Below are 19,445 nucleotides of genomic sequence, written 5' to 3' on the forward strand. Positions count from 1 at the left end.
TCAGGGTTTGTAACGTGCGTACATGCATACCCTGGACACCTTTAGCAATCTGAAGCCAATAGACCTTTACTCATAATTATGTTTTCAAAAGCATCAAATACATAGGATTATGAAGGAAACCAATTGTGTTGAACTATAGTTATTAAAAACATTTTTTAAAAAGTGGTGATAGAATAATACGTAACTCGTTACACCATCCGGTGTAATTATTACTGTATTTTTGAAGTAGTGATAAAGGTAAACAGCATTTCAAGATGTTTAACAACTGTAATGTGATATGAAAAAAAATCAGTGGTTTGTATTTGTGACAAAGTCACAGGTATTCATGCTGCTGTGAGTAGGCACCTCCATTTGTAATTGAAAGAAATGCTAAATTTCAGCTAGTGGTTAGTAAAAATATGAATGTAATTTTCTAATTCAAGTTCGTAGACCCCAAGTTAAGAAATCCTGCTATAAAGGATCTGTGCCGAGGGGCTGGTGGGCAGCAGTAATTCTCAGGGTCAATTTTGGGAAAACCTTGACATGGCGGTGACAGGTGCCATAATTTGCAAGAATTTAAAAATTATTGGTTGGAATTTTCAGACCGTTGGTTCCTGCTTGCCCTCGATAGTGATTGCCAGCAGAGGACAAAATAAATGGACATAACAAATTAACATTGATGAAAAGCCCAGAAATGGTCTTTTTTACTGTGGAGACATTGACTATAAGAAAACACTGTTATAATTTTTAAAATTTTGTATTAATGTAATAATGTTTTCCTATAATAGGATTATTCCTAGTTTGATAGAATTAAATATGTTAGCATTTTGAGAACAACTTGACTTCCAGGTGTTCCATCATCTGAATAAATTTGGGAATCATTGCAGAGTAAAGAACCGGATTCTATCAACTACAACTGAAATTAAAAGTCCCATTCATGGGAATTGTGTTTTATGTTCTCTTTTTGTGATTTCTGTTGGGGGATACAGCAGCATTGGTGTTGGAGCAATGGTTCTCTAAGTGTGTGTGTGCGCGTGTGTGTGTGTCCAGGTGGCACTCTGAGAACATTACTCCAGAATTACCTTGGCATCACTGGCGAGAGGCAGAAATCTAAACTTTTTGCATCTACAAGTGCCTAAACATTGGTTCTGTCTTTTCATCCCATGAAGAAAGCTCTATTACCCGATAGCCTCCTGGAGGTAGCCTGGGTTGAGATCTCAGGCCTGCCACTTCCCAGTTTTGTGTGGTCTTGCACAAGTTAATCTCTGTGCCTCAGTTTCCTCATCTGTAAAACAAAGCTAATAATAATATTAAATGAGCTAATTTATGTCAAGGAATTCTGCCTGGCACATAGAAAGGAATTTAGAAATTTTAACTATTATTATTTAATCATCATTATCATACCTTAATTGAAATATAATCAAGAAGAATTATATGGATGCTACGTAATTTGACTTCTGAATTTTCCAGAGAGGAATCAGGACCTTGGGTGAGAAAGTTACCTTAAAAGGTCATTATGTTCATTCCTCTGCCTTTTTTTTTTTTTTTTTAAGATTTTATTGGGGAAAGGGAACAGGACTTTATTGGGGAACAGTGTGTATTTCCAGTACTTTATTGGGGAACTGTGTTTTTCCCAGGACCCATCAGCTCCAAGCCAAGTCATTGTCCTTTCAATATTAGTACATTTTTTGCGGGAAACGAGTAAACTCGTCATATCGCCTCTAGTTGGAACCGGCAAAAATTTTGCAAAGTAAATAAATAGAGACCTCTTTTTAAACTAAAACACTGAAAGTTTCATAGAAAAATATCAAATAGATTGAAAGATATGAATATTTTACGGAAAGTCTAATTTTGGCGAGAAAATGTCAAAAAAGCCCCGCGTTACGACGCGATTTGGCAGGAAAATGCCCGCTTACAAAGTGTTAGTTGTGGAGGGTGCAGCTCAGCTTCAAGTCCAGTTGCTGTTGTTTAATCTTTAGTTGCAGGGGGTGCAACCCACCGTCCCTTGAGGGAATTGAACCGGCAACCTTGTGGTTGAGAGCACGTGCTCCAACCATCTGAGCCATCCTGCTGCCTGGGAGCTCAGTGGCAGCTCAGTGGCAGCTCGTCATCTTCATTCTGGTTGTGGAGGGCGCAGCTCACTGGCCCATGTGGGAATCGAACCCGTAACCCTGTTGCCAAGAGTTCATGCTTTAACCAACTGAGCCACCCGTCCCCCTTCCTCTGCCTTTTAAAGACCCAAGGGAAAAAATTCACTTGATTCCTTTCAACCAAACCCATTTTGTGTTCTGGCAGCTTTTTGTAGTCAGACTCTGTAATGTGCTAGTTTAAGCCCATTTTCTCTTGTTCTACCAGGCTTAGGCACAATAACTCTGTTAGAAGAACTCAGATATTTCTCCTGAGTTTGGACAATATCTGTGGTAGTTAGACAGGTGATATTTCCCATTTTGTGGGGAAAGATGGGCAGCAACTCCTGGACTTCTTTACCACTTAGTTGCATGTTTCAGGGTTGGTTTTGAATAGAATTGGCAGAGTGATTGGGATTTATTTTGCTGTAATGTTAACTAGCTGACCACTTGTGCTTTAATATTTAGCATCTAGAAAACATTTTTGAGGTTGTGAAGAGAGACTGTAGGCATACCTGATGTTTTTTTGAAGAATAGTGTAGTGAATCTAGGTAAAGACCACCTTATACTTGAAATACACATGGGATGAATGCTTGCCTTGTCAGCCTGTGTTGATTTTGATTCCTCTGAGATTTTTTTTTAATGCAAAATTACTTTGTTGCATAATGATTTTGACTCTGGTATATAATTCTTCATATCTCAGTGTTTTTGGCAGCCCTTTAGGGTTCTCATTTATTTGCTCATTAATTCAACAAATATGTATTGAACATGTACACATATGTTTTAGGCACAGTGATGATGGTTGGTAACCTTCTGTAGTTTGTTAGCAGATGTGATATTGGCAGCAATAAAGAGAAAGTGTTTTCATACACATACAAGTATTTTTGATATTTAGAACATTGCAAGTGCAGTGCTCCATCAGTCCTTGGCAAGACTGTCAGCAGGGGAATTTAAAACATAAAACTCTCCTGGTTTTAACTTCCTCCTTTCTTTTTTTCTAGACAGTGAGAGGACTAATTTCTCCATAAGATCAAGTGGATAAAAGAGCTGCTTCTTTATTGCTTTTTGCCCTACCCTGGTTCACACAAACTTACTGGAAATTCTGGGGTTTGAAAAAGGAATGAACCTGTGTTCTCTAGGTAGTATGGCCTGCCTGAGGCCACGATGCCAGAGCTGATTGGTCAGCCTCTGAGCCAGCAGCTGAAGGGGTGTGTGTCAGAATTCATCTCAGAGTTTGACAAGGCAGGGTCTCTCTGCAGACATTGACCAGCAATAGTCAGGAATAGGCTTGAAGGGAGGACAAATGGAAAAGACCAAGAAAAGTGATTTATTCTCTCAGAATTTTGCTTTAACTGAGTTTGGTTATATTAACAATTGTGGGAAACTGTTCCACTGACTGGAGTGGTATATTGATTTGGATAACGTGGGGACTTTAAAAAAAATTACATGTATACACATGTATCCATATGCATCCACCTTCATGTTCTGGGACTAGCACTGTGAGTAATAAATGGGATACACAATTTCCTCCCTCTGGGAGCTTATACTAACAAGATAGACATGGCGTCCCTTAATTGTTTAAAAAAATACAAGGTATGGGTAATGTGAACAATAATTTTTGTTGTTATTCTTGAAAGTAATAAAAGTGGGGGCCGGCCTGGTGGCTCAGGCAGTTAGAGCTCCATGCTCCTAACTCCAAAGGCTGCCGGTTCGATTCCCACATGGGCCAGTGGGCTCTCAACCACAAGGTTGCCAGTTCAACTCCTCGAGTCCTGCAAGGGATGGTGGGTTCCGCCCCCTGCAACTAAGATTGAACACGGCACCTTGAGCTGAGCTGCCGCTGAGCTCCCAGATGGCTCAGTTGGTTGGAGTGCGTCCTCTCAACCACAAGGTTGCTGGTTTGACTCCCGCAAGGGATGGTGGGCTGTGCCTCCTGCAACTAGAAATGGGAACTAGACCTGGAGGTGAGCTGCGCCCTCCACAACTAAGACTGAAAGGACAACAACTTGAAGCTGAATGGCACCCTCCAAAACTAAGATTGAAAGGACAACTTGATTTGGAAAAAAGGCCTGGAAGTACACACTGTTCCCCAGTAAAGTCCTGTTCCCCTCCCCCAATAAAATCTTTTTTTTAAAAAAAAGTAATAAAAGTGAAAGTGAAGATGTAGTCATGCCTTTTAGTAGTAAATATTTTATATTACATATCTGTTCCTTAGGCGACATCTGATATAGTAATAGCCACACCTTAAAAATTAAAAATGCTCTTGCTTCACAGCCTTTCTTTTTAGGGGCATTTATTTCACATGGTGGGTAAAGTGTTGTGAAGCAATAGGTACGGAAAGGCAGTAGAGGTGGGAGATACAAGAAGTTGAGCAGGACGACAGGGAAGACCAGGGAGAAAAAGGCAGAAGGGCAACCTAAATGGTGACAATAAGATAAAGGCAGATAATTGTTTCTTATATTCCGACGAGGAATAAGGAAGGACGGCAGTGTAATGAAGGTCAGATGGGTATAGGAAGATGCTGAGAAAGGGTATTTGTGACTGCAGTTTCAAACTCAGAATAGCACAGTTCTCCAGAATAGGATTTTGATGGGCAAAATCAACAATCCTTTGGGACAGTGATAAGAGAAAGCAGAGGCTGGCAGAAGGGGCTTCTCCAGACCCCATTTGACACTTTGGGCAAGAGGGGAACTAAACTGTACAAGGAGACACAAATGTGTCATCTTTTCTAGAAGCATTAGACAAGGCAGGTTGAATGAGAGATTAAATTGTGAGTTTGGCAGCTCCTCATTTCTGTTGGCTGGAGAAATGTAAAGGCTTCATATATTTCTGCTAACATGGCCATGACCGCTCTCCCACAAAACCTTCGTGTCATCTAGGAAGAACTTGCCTCATTGAAAAGGAACTGGCACAGTAGCGATAGAAAGATACTATAAGAAAGGAGGGAAAAAATGGGAAACAAATGGCAGGTAAAGTACCTACCCTAGGAAAATGTTTTTACTTCAGTTGAAAATTAGTGGCCATTCCTACCACCATAAAGTCAAAGATCTTAAGAAAATGAAGAACTCTAAGCAGAGATAGGAGATCAGGTAAAATAAGGCATGATGACAGGAGAAAATGGAACGTCAGCACATAGAGCCCAGGAAAACATTGCAAGAGAAAACAGAAATTATCGCAGAATTATATGGAAAGAATAGAAATGAATACCAACTGCTGGAAACACAAGGCTAGGGAAGATAGATTGAGGAAATGAAATGGAAATAATTAGAAAAAAACAATAGATGCAGAAAATAAACACCATCTAACTTAAGTATAATTGATGTCCCTGAAGAAAATCAAAGAAATGAAACACAAAAACTCAAATGTGTAGTTCAAAAAGACTTTTATAGAAATAAAAATTTAAAGTAATGAGTTCAAACTATATCTCAAGAAAAACTGACACAGAACAATTGTCATTGAAACATTTCCTAGGAAAGTTTCTACATTTTAAGGGTGAAGAAAATCTTTTGGACATCCAGGCAAAACGATTAAGCCCTCTTGAAGAGGGAAGGAGAAATTAGGCTAGCCATATTTGATGACGGAAGGTAATGGAGCAATGTCTACAAATCTGCAACGGTTACAGATTGAACTACTATAAATACCTAAGAATACACTTAAGAGTATATAACATTTATCTGTTAGAAAAAGCATGCACTTTTTAAAAGATAACTCAGTTTATAAAAATTGACCATGTATTAAGAAAAAAAATTTTTTTAATTTAAGGGAAACCGACATGTGGGAAAAAATACTACATATCAAAACTAATGGGTTGATGAGGAAACTAAAGCCCACATATGCTAAGTGACTTGCTCAAAGTGACATAGAAGGTAAAAGCAGGGCCAGAACCGGAATACTTGTCTGTCTCTGTAGAGTCTTAAATATATACTGATGTCAAAAAAATTTTATGGGAAAAAAAGTGTTGAAAGAGTGGGGGACACTTGCCCTACCAGATTAGAATAAGCATACTGGAATTGGTGTAGTTACAGCCAGGGAGATTGGTGGAACAACATAGACTGTTCCAAAGCAGATCTAAATATATAGAGAGAAATGTAGTATATAAGATAGAACCTTAATTCACTGAGGGGAAAAAAGTCAGCAAACTGTATGGCATAATCATCTGGCAGGAAAATTTCATTGTATATGAAAATTCCAGGTCAAATATCTAAATGAAAAGTCCCACAAACAATAGTAGGAGAAAATTGACTGGCAAATTTGTACTGGGGCTGTGGGGGTGAGCAGAGGAAAAAGCCGTCTTTAAGTCACTCATTAAATTCAGCGTCCACTAAGGAAAAGATTGACAGATTACAGTACATACAAATAAAACATTTCTATATGAACAGGTACGCTGTGAACAAAGTCAAATGACAGGCCAGGGGAAAATATTTTCAAAATGTAACAGTAGGAGCTAATTTACTTAGTATGAAAGAAAAATGGACTAAGTATAAATAGCCAGTTCATAGGAGAAGCAATGCAAGTGATCAATAAACAGGAAAAGATGCTCAACTTCACAATAAGTTAAGGGAAATGAGAATTTGAATTTATGGTGTTATTTTTTTCTTTCAAATTTATAAAGATTAAGCTACCACTTTAGTGTTACTGACAGTATAGGGAATTGAACACCTTTCCATATGGCGGGTAGGAGTGTGAGTTGCTACAACCTATTTAGAAAGTACATCAGGATCTATTAAAATTTAAAATGCACATAACTTCTAATACTACAGTCCCACTCTTAGAACTTGGGCCTCCAGAAATAAACACAGAAGGACATAAGCACGTATGTCCAAGGCATAAAATATTGTGCATTAATTAAAAGAATGAGTTGGAACTACATACTGACCTGAAGGATGCCCATTATTTTGTTAAATAAAAAATAAGATTTATAGCATTGAATATAGCACCCCATTTTTCTGAAAGTTGAGGGGAAACTACATTTGTGTGTAAATATGTTTGAGCATAGAGAAAAGTATAGACGCACACTCACCATATTAATAATGTGATATATTGGGGATGGAAAGGGGGGAGTTATTAACTTTTAATATACCTATACTTTAATTTCATACAATGGTCATATACTTTATAATTCTCTTACAATTTAAAAGTACATTCAAAGACTAAAACTCAATAGAAAGATCGTTAAGATAGATAAAACTTGTAAGTCTGAGCAAGGAAATGATAGAGGATATAATGGTAAGGGGTTCAGGGTAAAATTTGCTGTCTAAAGTTTACCTCTCACCACCTTTCCCCTTTGGGGCTTCTTATCAAGGAAGTCGTATACAAATAAGAATAGCCAAAGGAGAAGTCTAGCCCCATTGCATCCATAGCTGAACAAGTGCCTCCATGGTAAACTGAGTTGGAAAAATGCAACTTGTTTTAAAGATTTTATTGGGGAAGGGGAATAGGACTTTATTGGGGAACAGTGTGTACTTCCAGGCCTTTTTTCCAAGTCAAGTTGTCCTTTCAATCCTAGTTGTGGAGGGTGTGGTTCAGCTTCAAGTTGTTGTCCTTTCAGTCTTAGTTGTGGAGGCGCAGCTCAGCTCCAGCTCCCTTGCAGGACTCGAGGAGTTGAACCGGCAACCTTGTGGTTGAGAGCCCACTGGCCCATGTGGGAATCGAACCGGCAGCCTTTGGAGTTAGGAACATGGAGCTCTAACTGCCTGAGCCACTGGGCAGACCCCACAGCTTGTTCTTAAAGCTTAAATGAGACTTTCTGCTTTTCCACTTCAAGGGCAGATCCAACCTGACCTCCCTAAGTTGAAGATGCAGAGAAGCTGGAGTGAAAGATGGTCGGACCCATTCTGAGCAGGCTGATTTGCCTATCGCTGTAGGAGCAGGCGTGCAAGTGCAAGAGAGCTCTCATGCCTGTCTAACATAGAGTGGTCAAGCCCACGAGTGAGACATGCCCACGTGCCTGACTCAGGCTTCAGCCAGTCAGTTTAGCAGTTGGAGCTAGTTAAGGGTGGGCATAGAAGAACAACTCCTCACCCTCAGAATTCTCCACAAGGGGAACAGGGGCAGAAATTCATCCTTTCTGTGGGCACAGCTGGACATAGGGAGTAGGGGGAGAGGAATGAGAATGCTATTAACAATTTTCTAAGACTAAAGTAAAAAGATCCAAATGAAAGTAAAAACTCTGCTTTAAGGGAAAACAGTACCAGACTTTTCTTAGGAGTAGAAACCATGAATAATTTAACAATCATGGAAGAATTGAAAATGTAGTTAAAGATCTGCTTCCAAAAAGGATCCACCCTTGGAGTTTTATGGGCTGATTTAACCAAAGGAAATCTGTAATAAATAAAGGCACAGTAGCCATCTGTAAGAGTCCTACAAATCAATAACGAAAATATACAACTCAGTAGAAAACGGGGCAAATGTCTTAAGTTGATGTTTCAGCATAATGGTGAAGAGCTTGGGTTGTGGAATGGGACTCCTATATATCAAATGCAAGACACTTAACCTCTCCTTTACTCAGTATCTTCTGAAAGAGGGAAGAAGTATGGCACCTACCTCATGGAGATGTTGAGAGGATTAAATGAGGTAATACATGTAAAATTAAGCTTGTAATGTTACTACGCATTTATACTTGGTCCATCATAAACACTCAGATATGAGCCATTATTGTTAATACGGAAATAAAAATAGTAAACAAATATGCTCGGCCTCAATAGTAAAATGGTGGTGAAATACCATTTTTCATCAATTAGCAAAAATTTAAAAGATTGATTATTTTCAAAGGTATGGGGAAATTGGCAGTTTCATATACTGTTAATGAAAGTGTACGTGGAATAACGTCTTTGCAAGCTATTTGACAGAATCTATTAATGTTTAAAATGTATGATGCAACAATTAACATTTCTAGCAATCTCTCCAATAGAGCATTTGCACACGTGTACAAAGTATTGTTTATAATAGCAAAACAATGGGAGACTTCGTCACTTTACTCTGTATTATATAAATATTCACAGAGAAGTTTCTTTCATCATTAAATTTTAAATGTCTGAGTATCTGAACAAAAATTGAGATGTGGGGGAAATCTGATTACTTGAAAGGCAACTTTTAGAAGTGAGTGTAGCATTTTCTCTTACAGTTTAACCTCACAGTGTTATCTGCATGGTTACTGAGAGAGATTTTGTCTTTTGTGCTCGCTGCCACATCCCCAGCACTTAGAACAGTGCCTAGCACCTGGTAGCCACTCAGTAAATATTTGTTGAATAAATACATGAATGAATGAAATATCTGGCCGAGAATCTATATGAGAGGATTAGTCTTTATTCTGCCCAGTGAACCCCAAAATTTAGCCTTGAATCCCTTCTTCCCCCCCCTCAAGGCTGATGCCAATTTTCCCTGTTCATCTGGAATCTTCCTTCTTTACATACTACTTTCTACAAAGGTTAAAATGTGAACTTTTTAATTCCCTAAAAACTATTCATTCAGTTAGAATCCCTCTGTGGCCATTGCTGGTTATGCCTTGCCATTTTCACTGTCAGTCACCACAGGACCTTAACCTTTCCCACCTGTTTCCTGCTGGGTGTCTAGACTGAGCTCCCTGCCTCCAGCCTCTTCCTGGATCCAGTTAGTCCTGCCCAGCGTTACCAGGCCTCAGACCCTGTTTCCCCGAAAATAAGACCTAGCTGGACCATCAGCTCTAATGCGTCTTTTGGAGCAAAAATTAATATAAGACCCGATCTTATATAAGACCCAGTATTATATATTGTATTACATTATATTAAATTAAAGATCCGGTCTTTATATTAAAATAAGACCGGTCTTCATATTAAAATAAGACCGGGTCTTACATTAATTTTTGCTCCAAAAGACGCATGAGAGCTGATGGTCCGGCTAGGTCTTATTTTCGGGGAAACACGGTAGTCCTACCGCTCCCTTCTCAGACACCTTCACAGGGAAAGGCTACCTCTGTCCTTAGCTTGCTTTCGGGCTGCGCAGCCTGCCCTTAGGCACATCTCCCCAGCCTCAGCTGTCCCACTCTCTCACATGGTTCTTCTCAAACAGGTTTTCTTGCTGCCGGCGAGGGGGTCATTTAGTTTGCCACTTTACTTAGTACATTTGGTTCTTCTGTCTGCCTGGGATGTCTTAGCTTTCTTTTTTGCCTGCCTAGAACCTTTCCATACACCTTTGAAGACTGATCAGATCCTAACTCCGCTTTTCCTTACTTGGTCACTTTGAATTATCACTTGTTCCTCTAAATTTGTCATCTGTGTTATAAATAAGCAGCTAATCATGTATTACCTTGTGACACCACTTTTATTGCTGTCTTAGGGCAGTGTCACTGTGTTTTAGGGCAGTGGGTTTTTTCTCCTTTTACGTTATCTCCCCCAACACGTTACATGATGTTTGAAAGCCTGTAGGTGTACCATAAAAATGAATATTTAGATTTAGTTTTCATATGGATGTTTTAAAGTCAGATATGGATGTCAAGATCTATAAATATACATAGAAAAACCTTTAAGAATCTCCAAAAACCTACTAAAACTAATACCTGGTCTGTTCAGTTGTTCGTGACAGGAGACAGACAGTTGGTATGGGTGTCATCAAAGCAGTGGACAAGAAGGCAGCTGGAGCTGGCAAGGTCACCAAATCTGCCCAGAAAGCTCGGGAGGCTACATGAATATTATCCCCAATACCTGCCACCCCAGTCTTAGTCAGTGGTGGAAGAACCGTCTCAGAACTGTTTGTCTCAATTGGCCATTGAATTTTTTTTTTTAATAGTTAAAAGGCTGGTTAATGATTACAGTGCATCATAAAACCTTCAGAAGATTTTGTGGACCATTTGGTTTTTTGTGTGGCAGTTTTTAAGTTACTTGTTTTTAAAATCAGTAGTTTTTAATGGAAACAACTTGACCAAAAATCTGTCGCATAATTTTGAGACCCATTAAAACAAAGTTTAAAGACACACAAAAAAAGAAACGATAACTTGACATCAAAATAAAATTTCTGTGCTTCAGAAAACTTTGAAAGAAAATGACAGAGTAGCCATAGACTGTGAGAAAACACTTGCAAAACATATTAACCAGGGACTTGGACCCAGAATATACAAAGAATCCTGAAAACTTCAATAAAGAAGAGAACAACCCAGTAAAAAATGAAGTGAAACTATTCTATATGGTACTGTAATGGTGATTACATGTCATTGTACATTTGTCAAAACCTGGGCATTGTACAACACAAAGACTGAACTCAAAGGTAAACTATGAACTTTGGGTGATGATAGCTCAGTGTAGGTTCATGAAGTGTAAAAACATTCCACTTGGATGCAGGTATTTTGCTAGTGGAGAAGGCTGTGCATGTGTGGGGGCAGAAGGTATATGTACTTTCTGCCCAGTTTGTGAATCTAAAAATGCCTTTTCAAAACAGGGCAAAATATTTTAATAGACTTCACCAGAGAATAAATACAGATGGCAAATAAGCACGTGAAAAGATGCCCAGTACCATAAGTTACTGAGGACATGCAAATTAAAAGATTACTGCATGCCTACTAGAATGACTTAAAAAGGAAAGCTGGCAATACTAAGGGTGCGGAACCCGTGGAACTCTCATGTGTATTTCTAGTGTGAATGCAAAATGACAAAACCACTTAGAAAACGGTTTGGTAGTTGTTGTGGTTTTTTTAATAAAGTTAAACACATATTTACAATATGATCTAGCAATCGCTCTCTTAGTTGTTTATCCAAGAGAAAGGAAAGCCCCAAACTAGAAATAACCCAAAAGTTCATCAACTGGTAAATGGATAAATTGTAGTATTTCCACATAGTACAGTATTGTTCCGCAATAAAAAAAGACATGGATGAATCTCCAGAGCATCATGCTGGAAGCAGCCAGTTGCAAAGACTCAGTACTGTATGAGGCCATATATAGCATTACAGAAAAGGCAGAACTATAGATCAGGAATTGCCTGGGGCTAAGGCTAGGGGATCGACTACAGAGGAGCCCAGGAGAACTTTTTGGGATGGAAATGTTCTACATCTTAATTATTATGGGGGGTTACACAACTGTATACATTTGCTAATGTGTGCATTCCAAATCATTGAACTGTACACTTGAAGTGAGTGAATTTTATTGTATTCAACTGAAATAGAATTGTTTAAAAAAAAGAAAGAAAAAAAGACTCAAGTCAGAAAGACAAGAGTGGAAGAAATTCTGTTTTTCTGCTGTATGGTTGGTTAGTACTTGTCTTCTCATTACGGAGCTGTACCAAAAATTTCCCATTCTATCTTCCAGTTGGTTCATAAGCAAATGTATACTGAGTAGCATTTCCCATTGAGCCAGATTGAGTTTGACAGCAAAGAATGGAAGTCAATATTGGTATTGACTCAGGAAAAGTGGTGAGAACCAGGGAACTTTCTCATCAATGGCACCCTTTTTTGTTTTTTAGCCAGTTGGAGTGGTTTGGGTTCTTGAATGCTGGGTTGACACCTTTATGTGTAAACATGTTATTAGCCAGTGGGGGGGAGGGGGGGTTAGTTGTATGGGACTGCTCAGGGTGTTTGATATTCCTGGCCCCTGGGCGCTGAATGCCCACAGCACTTCAAGTCAGTGCAGTAACTAAAACTACCTTGTCAGATGCCTCAGGGGTGTGGGGGAAGGTGTAACCTGCTGGGCAGATAATGCAGTTCTGTGGTGTTGGCTCAAGAGTTCAGGAGCTGGAATCAGAAAACCTGTATTCAGATTTTGTTTCTGCCTCTTAGTAGCTTTGTAATGTTGACTGTAACTCAACCCCTCTGAGTCTGGGGTTCCTCCTCAAGCAGTGAGGTGTTGGACTGGGCGCCCCCTCTGTAATAGTTGTGACTCTGCAGTTAAGTGCAGTACAGGGTCAGGACTCCCGTCACCGACCAGGGATCTGACGTATCTGACACTGCTGCAGAAAAACAAGTGCTTACATGGCTCGATTTTGTTGTGTTACAGGTTCAGCTTGTTGGTTTAGATGAAGAGAGTTCGGAGTTTATTTGCCGAAACACCTTTGACCACCCGTACCCCACCACAAAGCTCATGTGGATCCCTGACACAAAAGGCGTCTATCCAGATCTCCTGGCAACAAGTGGTGACTATCTCCGTGTGTGGAGGGTAAGCAGGTGCTCGGTTAGCAGCCAGATGGATGGCTTTCTCCCCGTCAGCTGTCAGTAGCAGCATGGAGGCAGAGAACAGACTGGGGTTGGTGGCAGCGGGTGCCGTTGCAGCCCGCGAGAAACAAATGCTAGCATATCTGGAATGACCTTGTTTGGCTCAGCAGATTTCCTACTGAAGCCAAGATTCCTTGAAGTCCCGCTGCTGGCTGCAGTCGGCCCTGGAAACTCGAGGCTCAGTTAACCTAATATAACCTTCTGTGGGGGTGGGGATACTTGAGGCTTTTTATTCTGTTTACAGCCAAGATATTTTTCAGTAAATTAAACAAAATACCAGGCCACTGATTCTAGTGAAGTATGTGTGTGGATTATGGAGCGTCACCTCCCCTCTCAGCTGAGCTCATTGTCAGTGGCATCTCCTATAGCCTGGAGGCTTAGTGTCCAGCCAGGCTACCAGCCGGGTTGAGCAAGGTGAGAAAACCTCTCCTCTAGGAAAACTTTGGAATACTTCGCTGGGCTGAGGAGAAAGCTTGGAAGGAAGTAGCATTCAGGGAGTTCTGGGTTTTATTACTCTTTATGAAAAAAAATGTTCTTCCCCCGTGTCTTATATTCACTAAGGTATTGTTTAAATAGGGCTTTAAAGGTTTTTTGTGAAGACTAGCTGATTTTAAAAAATTGTTCTTTTAGGTTGGTGAGACAGAGACCAGGCTGGAATGTTTGCTGAACAATAACAAGAACTCCGATTTCTGTGCCCCTCTGACCTCCTTTGACTGGAATGAAGTGGATCCTTATCTTCTGGGTAAGGGAGTGAGGAGGACAGATTCCAGTTTGAAGAAGCCAGGATACATTTTTCAGATATGACCCTGGGCCAGTTTTTACCCAGGGTCCTCAGGTACACGCATCATCCCAGAATGGGGCCAAGTGGGAAAGAGGCTAAATATGGAATGTGGTTATTAATTCCTCGTATGGAGTTGAGCTTCCCATCTGTGTATATCTTGTCTCTTCAGTCAGAGTCTAAGGTCCTAGGGTAAGGACTGAACACTTGGCTCTTTTTGGCTCTCCTGGTACCCTGCTTTTGCTGGGAAGTGTTCGTGGCATGTAATCTCCTGGGCTGAACAGGCGAGTAGGCACAAGGAGAGACGCTTGCACAGGAACCTCTCTCCTGTCAGCCACTGACTTGCACTGGTTGTTTCCAGGTACTTCCAGCATTGATACGACTTGTACCATCTGGGGACTAGAGACAGGGCAGGTGCTGGGTCGAGTGAATCTTGTGTCTGGCCATGTGAAGACCCAGTTGATCGCCCATGACAAAGAGGTAAGGATGCTGTTTTTGTTCTGCTTTCCTCGGCTGCTTCCTGTGCCTTCAGTGTGGGGTCACGCTGTCCTCTCACCGTTTAGCAAATGAGGTGGGAAATCAGAATGCTCACATCGTGTCTCAAATGAAAATAGTAATGTGTCAAAACAGTGGAAAACAGCACTGTTATAAAGGAATGCCTTTTTGGGGGCTGATATAAACAACTTATTCTACAGTCTATCGTTTTTCTTTATGTGCCAGAGATTGCTGTTTTTCAATAATGAAATCTCTTATAGACAAACTTGGACCTGAGGTGATTAAAAATTAATCTTAGAGTAACACTTATCTTGAAATACATATATTTGCTTTTTGGTGGGGAGGGGTGTGGGTGGCGGAGGGAAATTTCCTGGCAGACGAACCTTAATTCATCAGTTTTTCTCTAAACTTGTTTTATGAAATTCTATAGTGTGTTCACTTAATACTTATACTTTTAAAACTATTTGGAATGGAATATGGTTTATCTTGGTGGTGATGTTTCTCCTGTGTTTATTGCAAATGCCGTGGAGAGCTATTTGTGATTGTTTTAATCAAAGTGTTCTTCCGAGTGATTTTGGAAACTGGTCATAAATCTTTTCCCCAGGAGCCTCTGCGTGCTCCTGGGACTCTGCGTTCCTGTGGGTAGTGTTTCCTCATCTCTTCTACATTACCCTGCACAGCGAGGAGTATGAATGTCTGTACAGATAACAAAGATGCCGTGACCTGGGGCAGAAACTTGAGGTTGTCCGCAGAATGGGAAGTTGGCGACCAGGTTATCATTCTTAGTAAGGGGTTGTTCTTTGGCTTTCTGTGCTCCTAAGGGTAAGATCTGTTACAAGACTGCTGGACTTGGCTGCTGCTGAACCAAGGGGCAAAGGAAGAGTTTGTCCTGCAGAGAGGACCAGTAAGGAACTTCTGGAAACCCTCTTGGCATCAAGTGGAACAGGTTGCTACATTTTAGTTCTGTGACAATTAAGCCTGCTGTTCTCTGTCTGAGTCCAGTGCAGAAAACCAGAACTACTCTAAGTATGTAAATAGGGGATTTAACCCAGGGGATTACTTACACAGATGATAATAAAGCCGAGAAGCCACACTGGCAGCTGTTAGGTTATCTAGAAAACAGGAGCACCAGGAAGCTGTGCTGCCTATCGGCCAGCAGGGTGACTGGCGCCCAGGGCTGAGATTAAGCGGGAAAAGCTACACCCACAGGGTGGCCCGTTCGCTCAGTTGGTTAGAACGTGGTGCTAATATAATAACACCAACGTTGCTGGGTCCATCCCCACGTGGGCCACTGTGAGCTGCACCCTCCTTAAAAAAAAAAAAAGCTAGAACCATGGAGGGGACACAGCCATTGCCAGAGACGCCTCAGGGAACAGAGAAGGGGAGGAGAAATACCTTAGCTTCTCCCTACCAAAGGGAAGAGCCAGGAATGGATTTTAAGAGCAAACAGGCCCTGGACCAGCACCTTGGCCTTGAAGAAATGAACCTGAGGACAGTTGCTCTGAGAGAAATAGTGATACCTCCTAGCACCTTTGGTTTTTCTCTGTCTCTCTCTGTCGAGGTAAAGACTTGTTTGGAGGCTTCATTGCTGCCTACCAGGTTGGTATGGAGGAGGGCAGCGTATACCTGGGTGTTGTCACCTTCCCCCGGTTTATGATGAAATACACTGGAACCCTGATGAAGGAGCAGTCAGTTAAAATGGAGAGAGCTTTACATACTCAGCCACACTGCCCACGGCACCTCATCGCTAGTGATGCCCGTTCCTGGGAGTTACCGAGCTGGCCCCATGGGCTGCTCGTATTGATAAACACACCCCCTCCCTCACACAGCTGGACAGTGCTGGACAGAGCCTTGATCTGTGGGGCCTCCTTGTGGGGACCCGCCCAGTTCCCTTTTGAACCATTCCTAATTCCTACCATAGAAAGAGAAGTGTAATTTCTTCATAGTCAGCCAGAGAAATAGCAATTTATGAGGCTGAATAGAAATAGATGCTCATTTGGCAGTGTCTCTGAGTAGGCAGAACCTCAAGAGGGCTGGACTCGTGGTATTTAGTGAGCGATTCCTCTCATATCTCTCCAGAAGTCAGCTGTTATTAATCTTGAGCCCAGAAGATGGGTTTTGTTTTTCTTTCCTTTGTTTTTCTTTTTCAGTTTGTTTCTCTCTCTCTCTGTTTGTCGGGCTCTGGCTTTGTCTCTCCATCCCTTTGTTTCTCTGAAGCTCTCTGTTGCTCTCTGCCTCTCTTTTTTCATAGACATTGGTCATTGGTGTGCATTGTTTGTATTAAATGATACATTCAGAAGACAATGATTCAAAACCTAAATTGATTCATTATGAATACAGACCAACTAGGAGAAGAAACAGAGCGTGTCCTAGGACGAGAGAATAATCCTAAGCTTCTTTGTGAATATAGGCCACCTGAGCCTCCCGTGCTTCAAAACTGCTATTACTTCTTTCTTGCGAATGAGTATCAGGGTCCAGATTTCACGGCAGAACCAGCCTGGCTGCTGTTAAGTGGCCACAGGAAGGCTGCTTCCACCTCTTAAATCAATGATCTTGGCCTTAACGTGGTCTTGTATCTGCCTCTGATCACACAAAAATGAAAGCCACCAACATCCAGGAAATAAATGTCTCAGTCTTGTACCATGGCAGAAGACAGCCACTGGCTCTGTGTCCAGACATACAGAATACTTGCTCAGAGTTCCTCGTGCTCTGTTTGTCAGCAGTGTATGTGTTTTTTGTTTTATTACAGGAGTTGAAGGAAGACTTGGAAAGCAGGAATATGGGAAGAGAAGAAGCCAGTCAATTTCTGTAGCAGGGTGATCTTCACTTTTGGGACTATTGTTGATATTATAGCTCTGTTTGGCTTTGTTTACCTCCTCCTGTGTCATGAGCAGGGTTTAGATGAACTAGGGATAGCAGAGTTCCCTGCTATCGGAAGAGGAGGTAATGGATTGGAATCTGACTGAAGCGTCTTATTCACCCACAGGTCTATGACATCGCGTTTAGCCGGGCTGGGGGTGGCAGGGACATGTTTGCGTCTGTGGGCGCTGACGGCTCAGTGCGGATGTTTGACCTCCGCCATCTAGAACACAGCACCATCATTTACGAAGACCCACAGCATCACCCTCTGCTTCGCCTCTGTTGGAACAAGCAGGACCCTAACTACCTGGCCACCATGGCCATGGATGGAATGGAGGTGAGCACCTGACCTCAGTCTGAAGGCCCTGCCACCCAACTCCAGTCCTGCTGAGTATATCTGGAACAGTGGTTCCCAGCTGGTGGCATTTTTCTCCCCGGTGCATTTTTGGAGACAGTTTTGGTTATCCCAACTCGGGGAAGAGGCAGTGCTACTGGCATCTATGGACTGAGGCCAGGAATGCTGTTAAACATCCCACAATGCACAGGACAGCTGCCCACAACAGAGAATTATCTGACCCAAAATGTCAATAGTGCTGAGATTGAGAAAACCAAGGACAATGTGTTAAGAAATTTTAATGCTTGGAGAGGTGAAATTGGAGCCAAGAAAAGCAATATCTAAAAAGTAAACCAGAGATCTTTTGTGATCTTGTTCCCTGGCATGTGTTGTCAGTTGGGCTCAAATAAACTCTTATAAAAATTCAAAAAAATAAATAAAAAGTAAACCAAATCATACATGCTTATAGTGCTGAGTAAAGAAACAGGCAGTTTCCCCCTTTTGTAGTCGGGACAGATTCTTCCAGCTTTAGCAAACAGACATGGAAATGGCAACTCTCTGTAGCCTGGTACTTGACAAAAGCAGTACATTGTTGGTAGAGATGATGCAGTGATTAGCTTTGTTTGGGGGAAGCCAGCACCTCAACTCCTTGCATTCCGAGCTCTGCTTGGAGGGCAGGGGGGCCCTCTCATTGTGACCCACTGAGCGTGCACAGAAACTTCGCACGCGCACCTAGTCGTGCGTCTCCCCTTCCCTTATCCACCTGGAGACCCTGTGTTGCTTTAGATACAAACTGTAAACTACCTGTGTCGTCTTGGTTTTCTTTTTCCTCAATCCAGTAGCTACTTTTGGGACAGAGACCCTCTGTACTTAATAGTCTTTAGATCTATAAATGAAGAAGTTATGCTTTAAAAAATTTTTTTTCCTTGTGTAGTGTCTTTGGTTTGTCTCAGCCTGAAGTTTCTGGGCCTTTTACTTGTTATTTCTGCAGGTAGTGATTCTGGATGTTCGAGTTCCCTGCACTCCTGTTGCAAGGTTAAACAACCACCGAGCATGTGTCAATGGCATTGCTTGGGCCCCACATTCATCCTGCCACATCTGTACTGCAGGTAATTATGGTGGGGGAAGAGGGCAGCACGGGGAGGGAGAAAGAAGGCAATCTTGCTCGTCTCCTTAGAATTGTAATCCTTACTATTTTCCAAGGGTAGTTTCAGAGATAGTTTACACAAAGTAACTCTATTGAGAGCCTCCCCACACTTGTGAAATCGAAGCAGTCCAAATTTCCAGGTAATCTTGGACCTTCAGTGATACCACAGCATTTTCTATATAGTGTTTATGTCATGTGTCAGTTATAGGCTTGGGTCTCATACTGTGCCACTGAAATGTAGGCTGACACAGAGATGTACTCAGATCCAGGAATGTGGAGAACAAGGGCAATGTCTCTTAGGTCTAACAGGATTTTGGAGACTGCCAAGATTGACAGCTCCCTTGGGAAATGTAGTGACCCCGAGGCCGGGTCAGTGCTGTGCGACTTGTAGTTTTCATTTCTTCATTTGCCAGACCAAAAAGAATACTCCTTAAAAATATGCTGGCTGTAAGTGTGTTTTTATTCTAGAAATAATATGTCTCTTATTAAAAATTAAAACAATACAGAGGCATATAAAGTAGGAAGGCAAAAGTTATCCTTTTTCCTTCCTATCCCA

General features: G+C 41.4%; 1 protein-coding gene across 2 annotated transcripts in view; it reads left to right on the forward strand.

Annotated features, from left to right (window-relative positions):
* Positions 1-19,445, forward strand: part of DCAF7 (DDB1 and CUL4 associated factor 7) — a 28,477-nt gene that overhangs the window by 2,429 nt on the left and 6,603 nt on the right. For both annotated transcript variants that reach the window (XR_002137458.3, XM_019732919.3), the window contains exons 2-6: positions 13,062-13,220; positions 13,907-14,018; positions 14,416-14,534; positions 17,536-17,745; positions 18,734-18,851. Coding sequence is in view for 1 of the 2 variants with exons in the window: in XM_019732919.3 (XP_019588478.1) it covers positions 13,062-13,220; positions 13,907-14,018; positions 14,416-14,534; positions 17,536-17,745; positions 18,734-18,851 (718 nt within the window). In the remaining variant the exon portion in view is untranslated. The remainder of the gene's footprint in view (positions 1-13,061; positions 13,221-13,906; positions 14,019-14,415; positions 14,535-17,535; positions 17,746-18,733; positions 18,852-19,445) is intronic.

This window comes from Rhinolophus sinicus, chromosome 12, assembly GCF_057876585.1.
Source record: "Rhinolophus sinicus isolate RSI-liver-muscle chromosome 12, RSI-T2T, whole genome shotgun sequence".
In the NCBI taxonomy this organism is placed as follows: domain Eukaryota; kingdom Metazoa; phylum Chordata; class Mammalia; order Chiroptera; family Rhinolophidae; genus Rhinolophus; species Rhinolophus sinicus.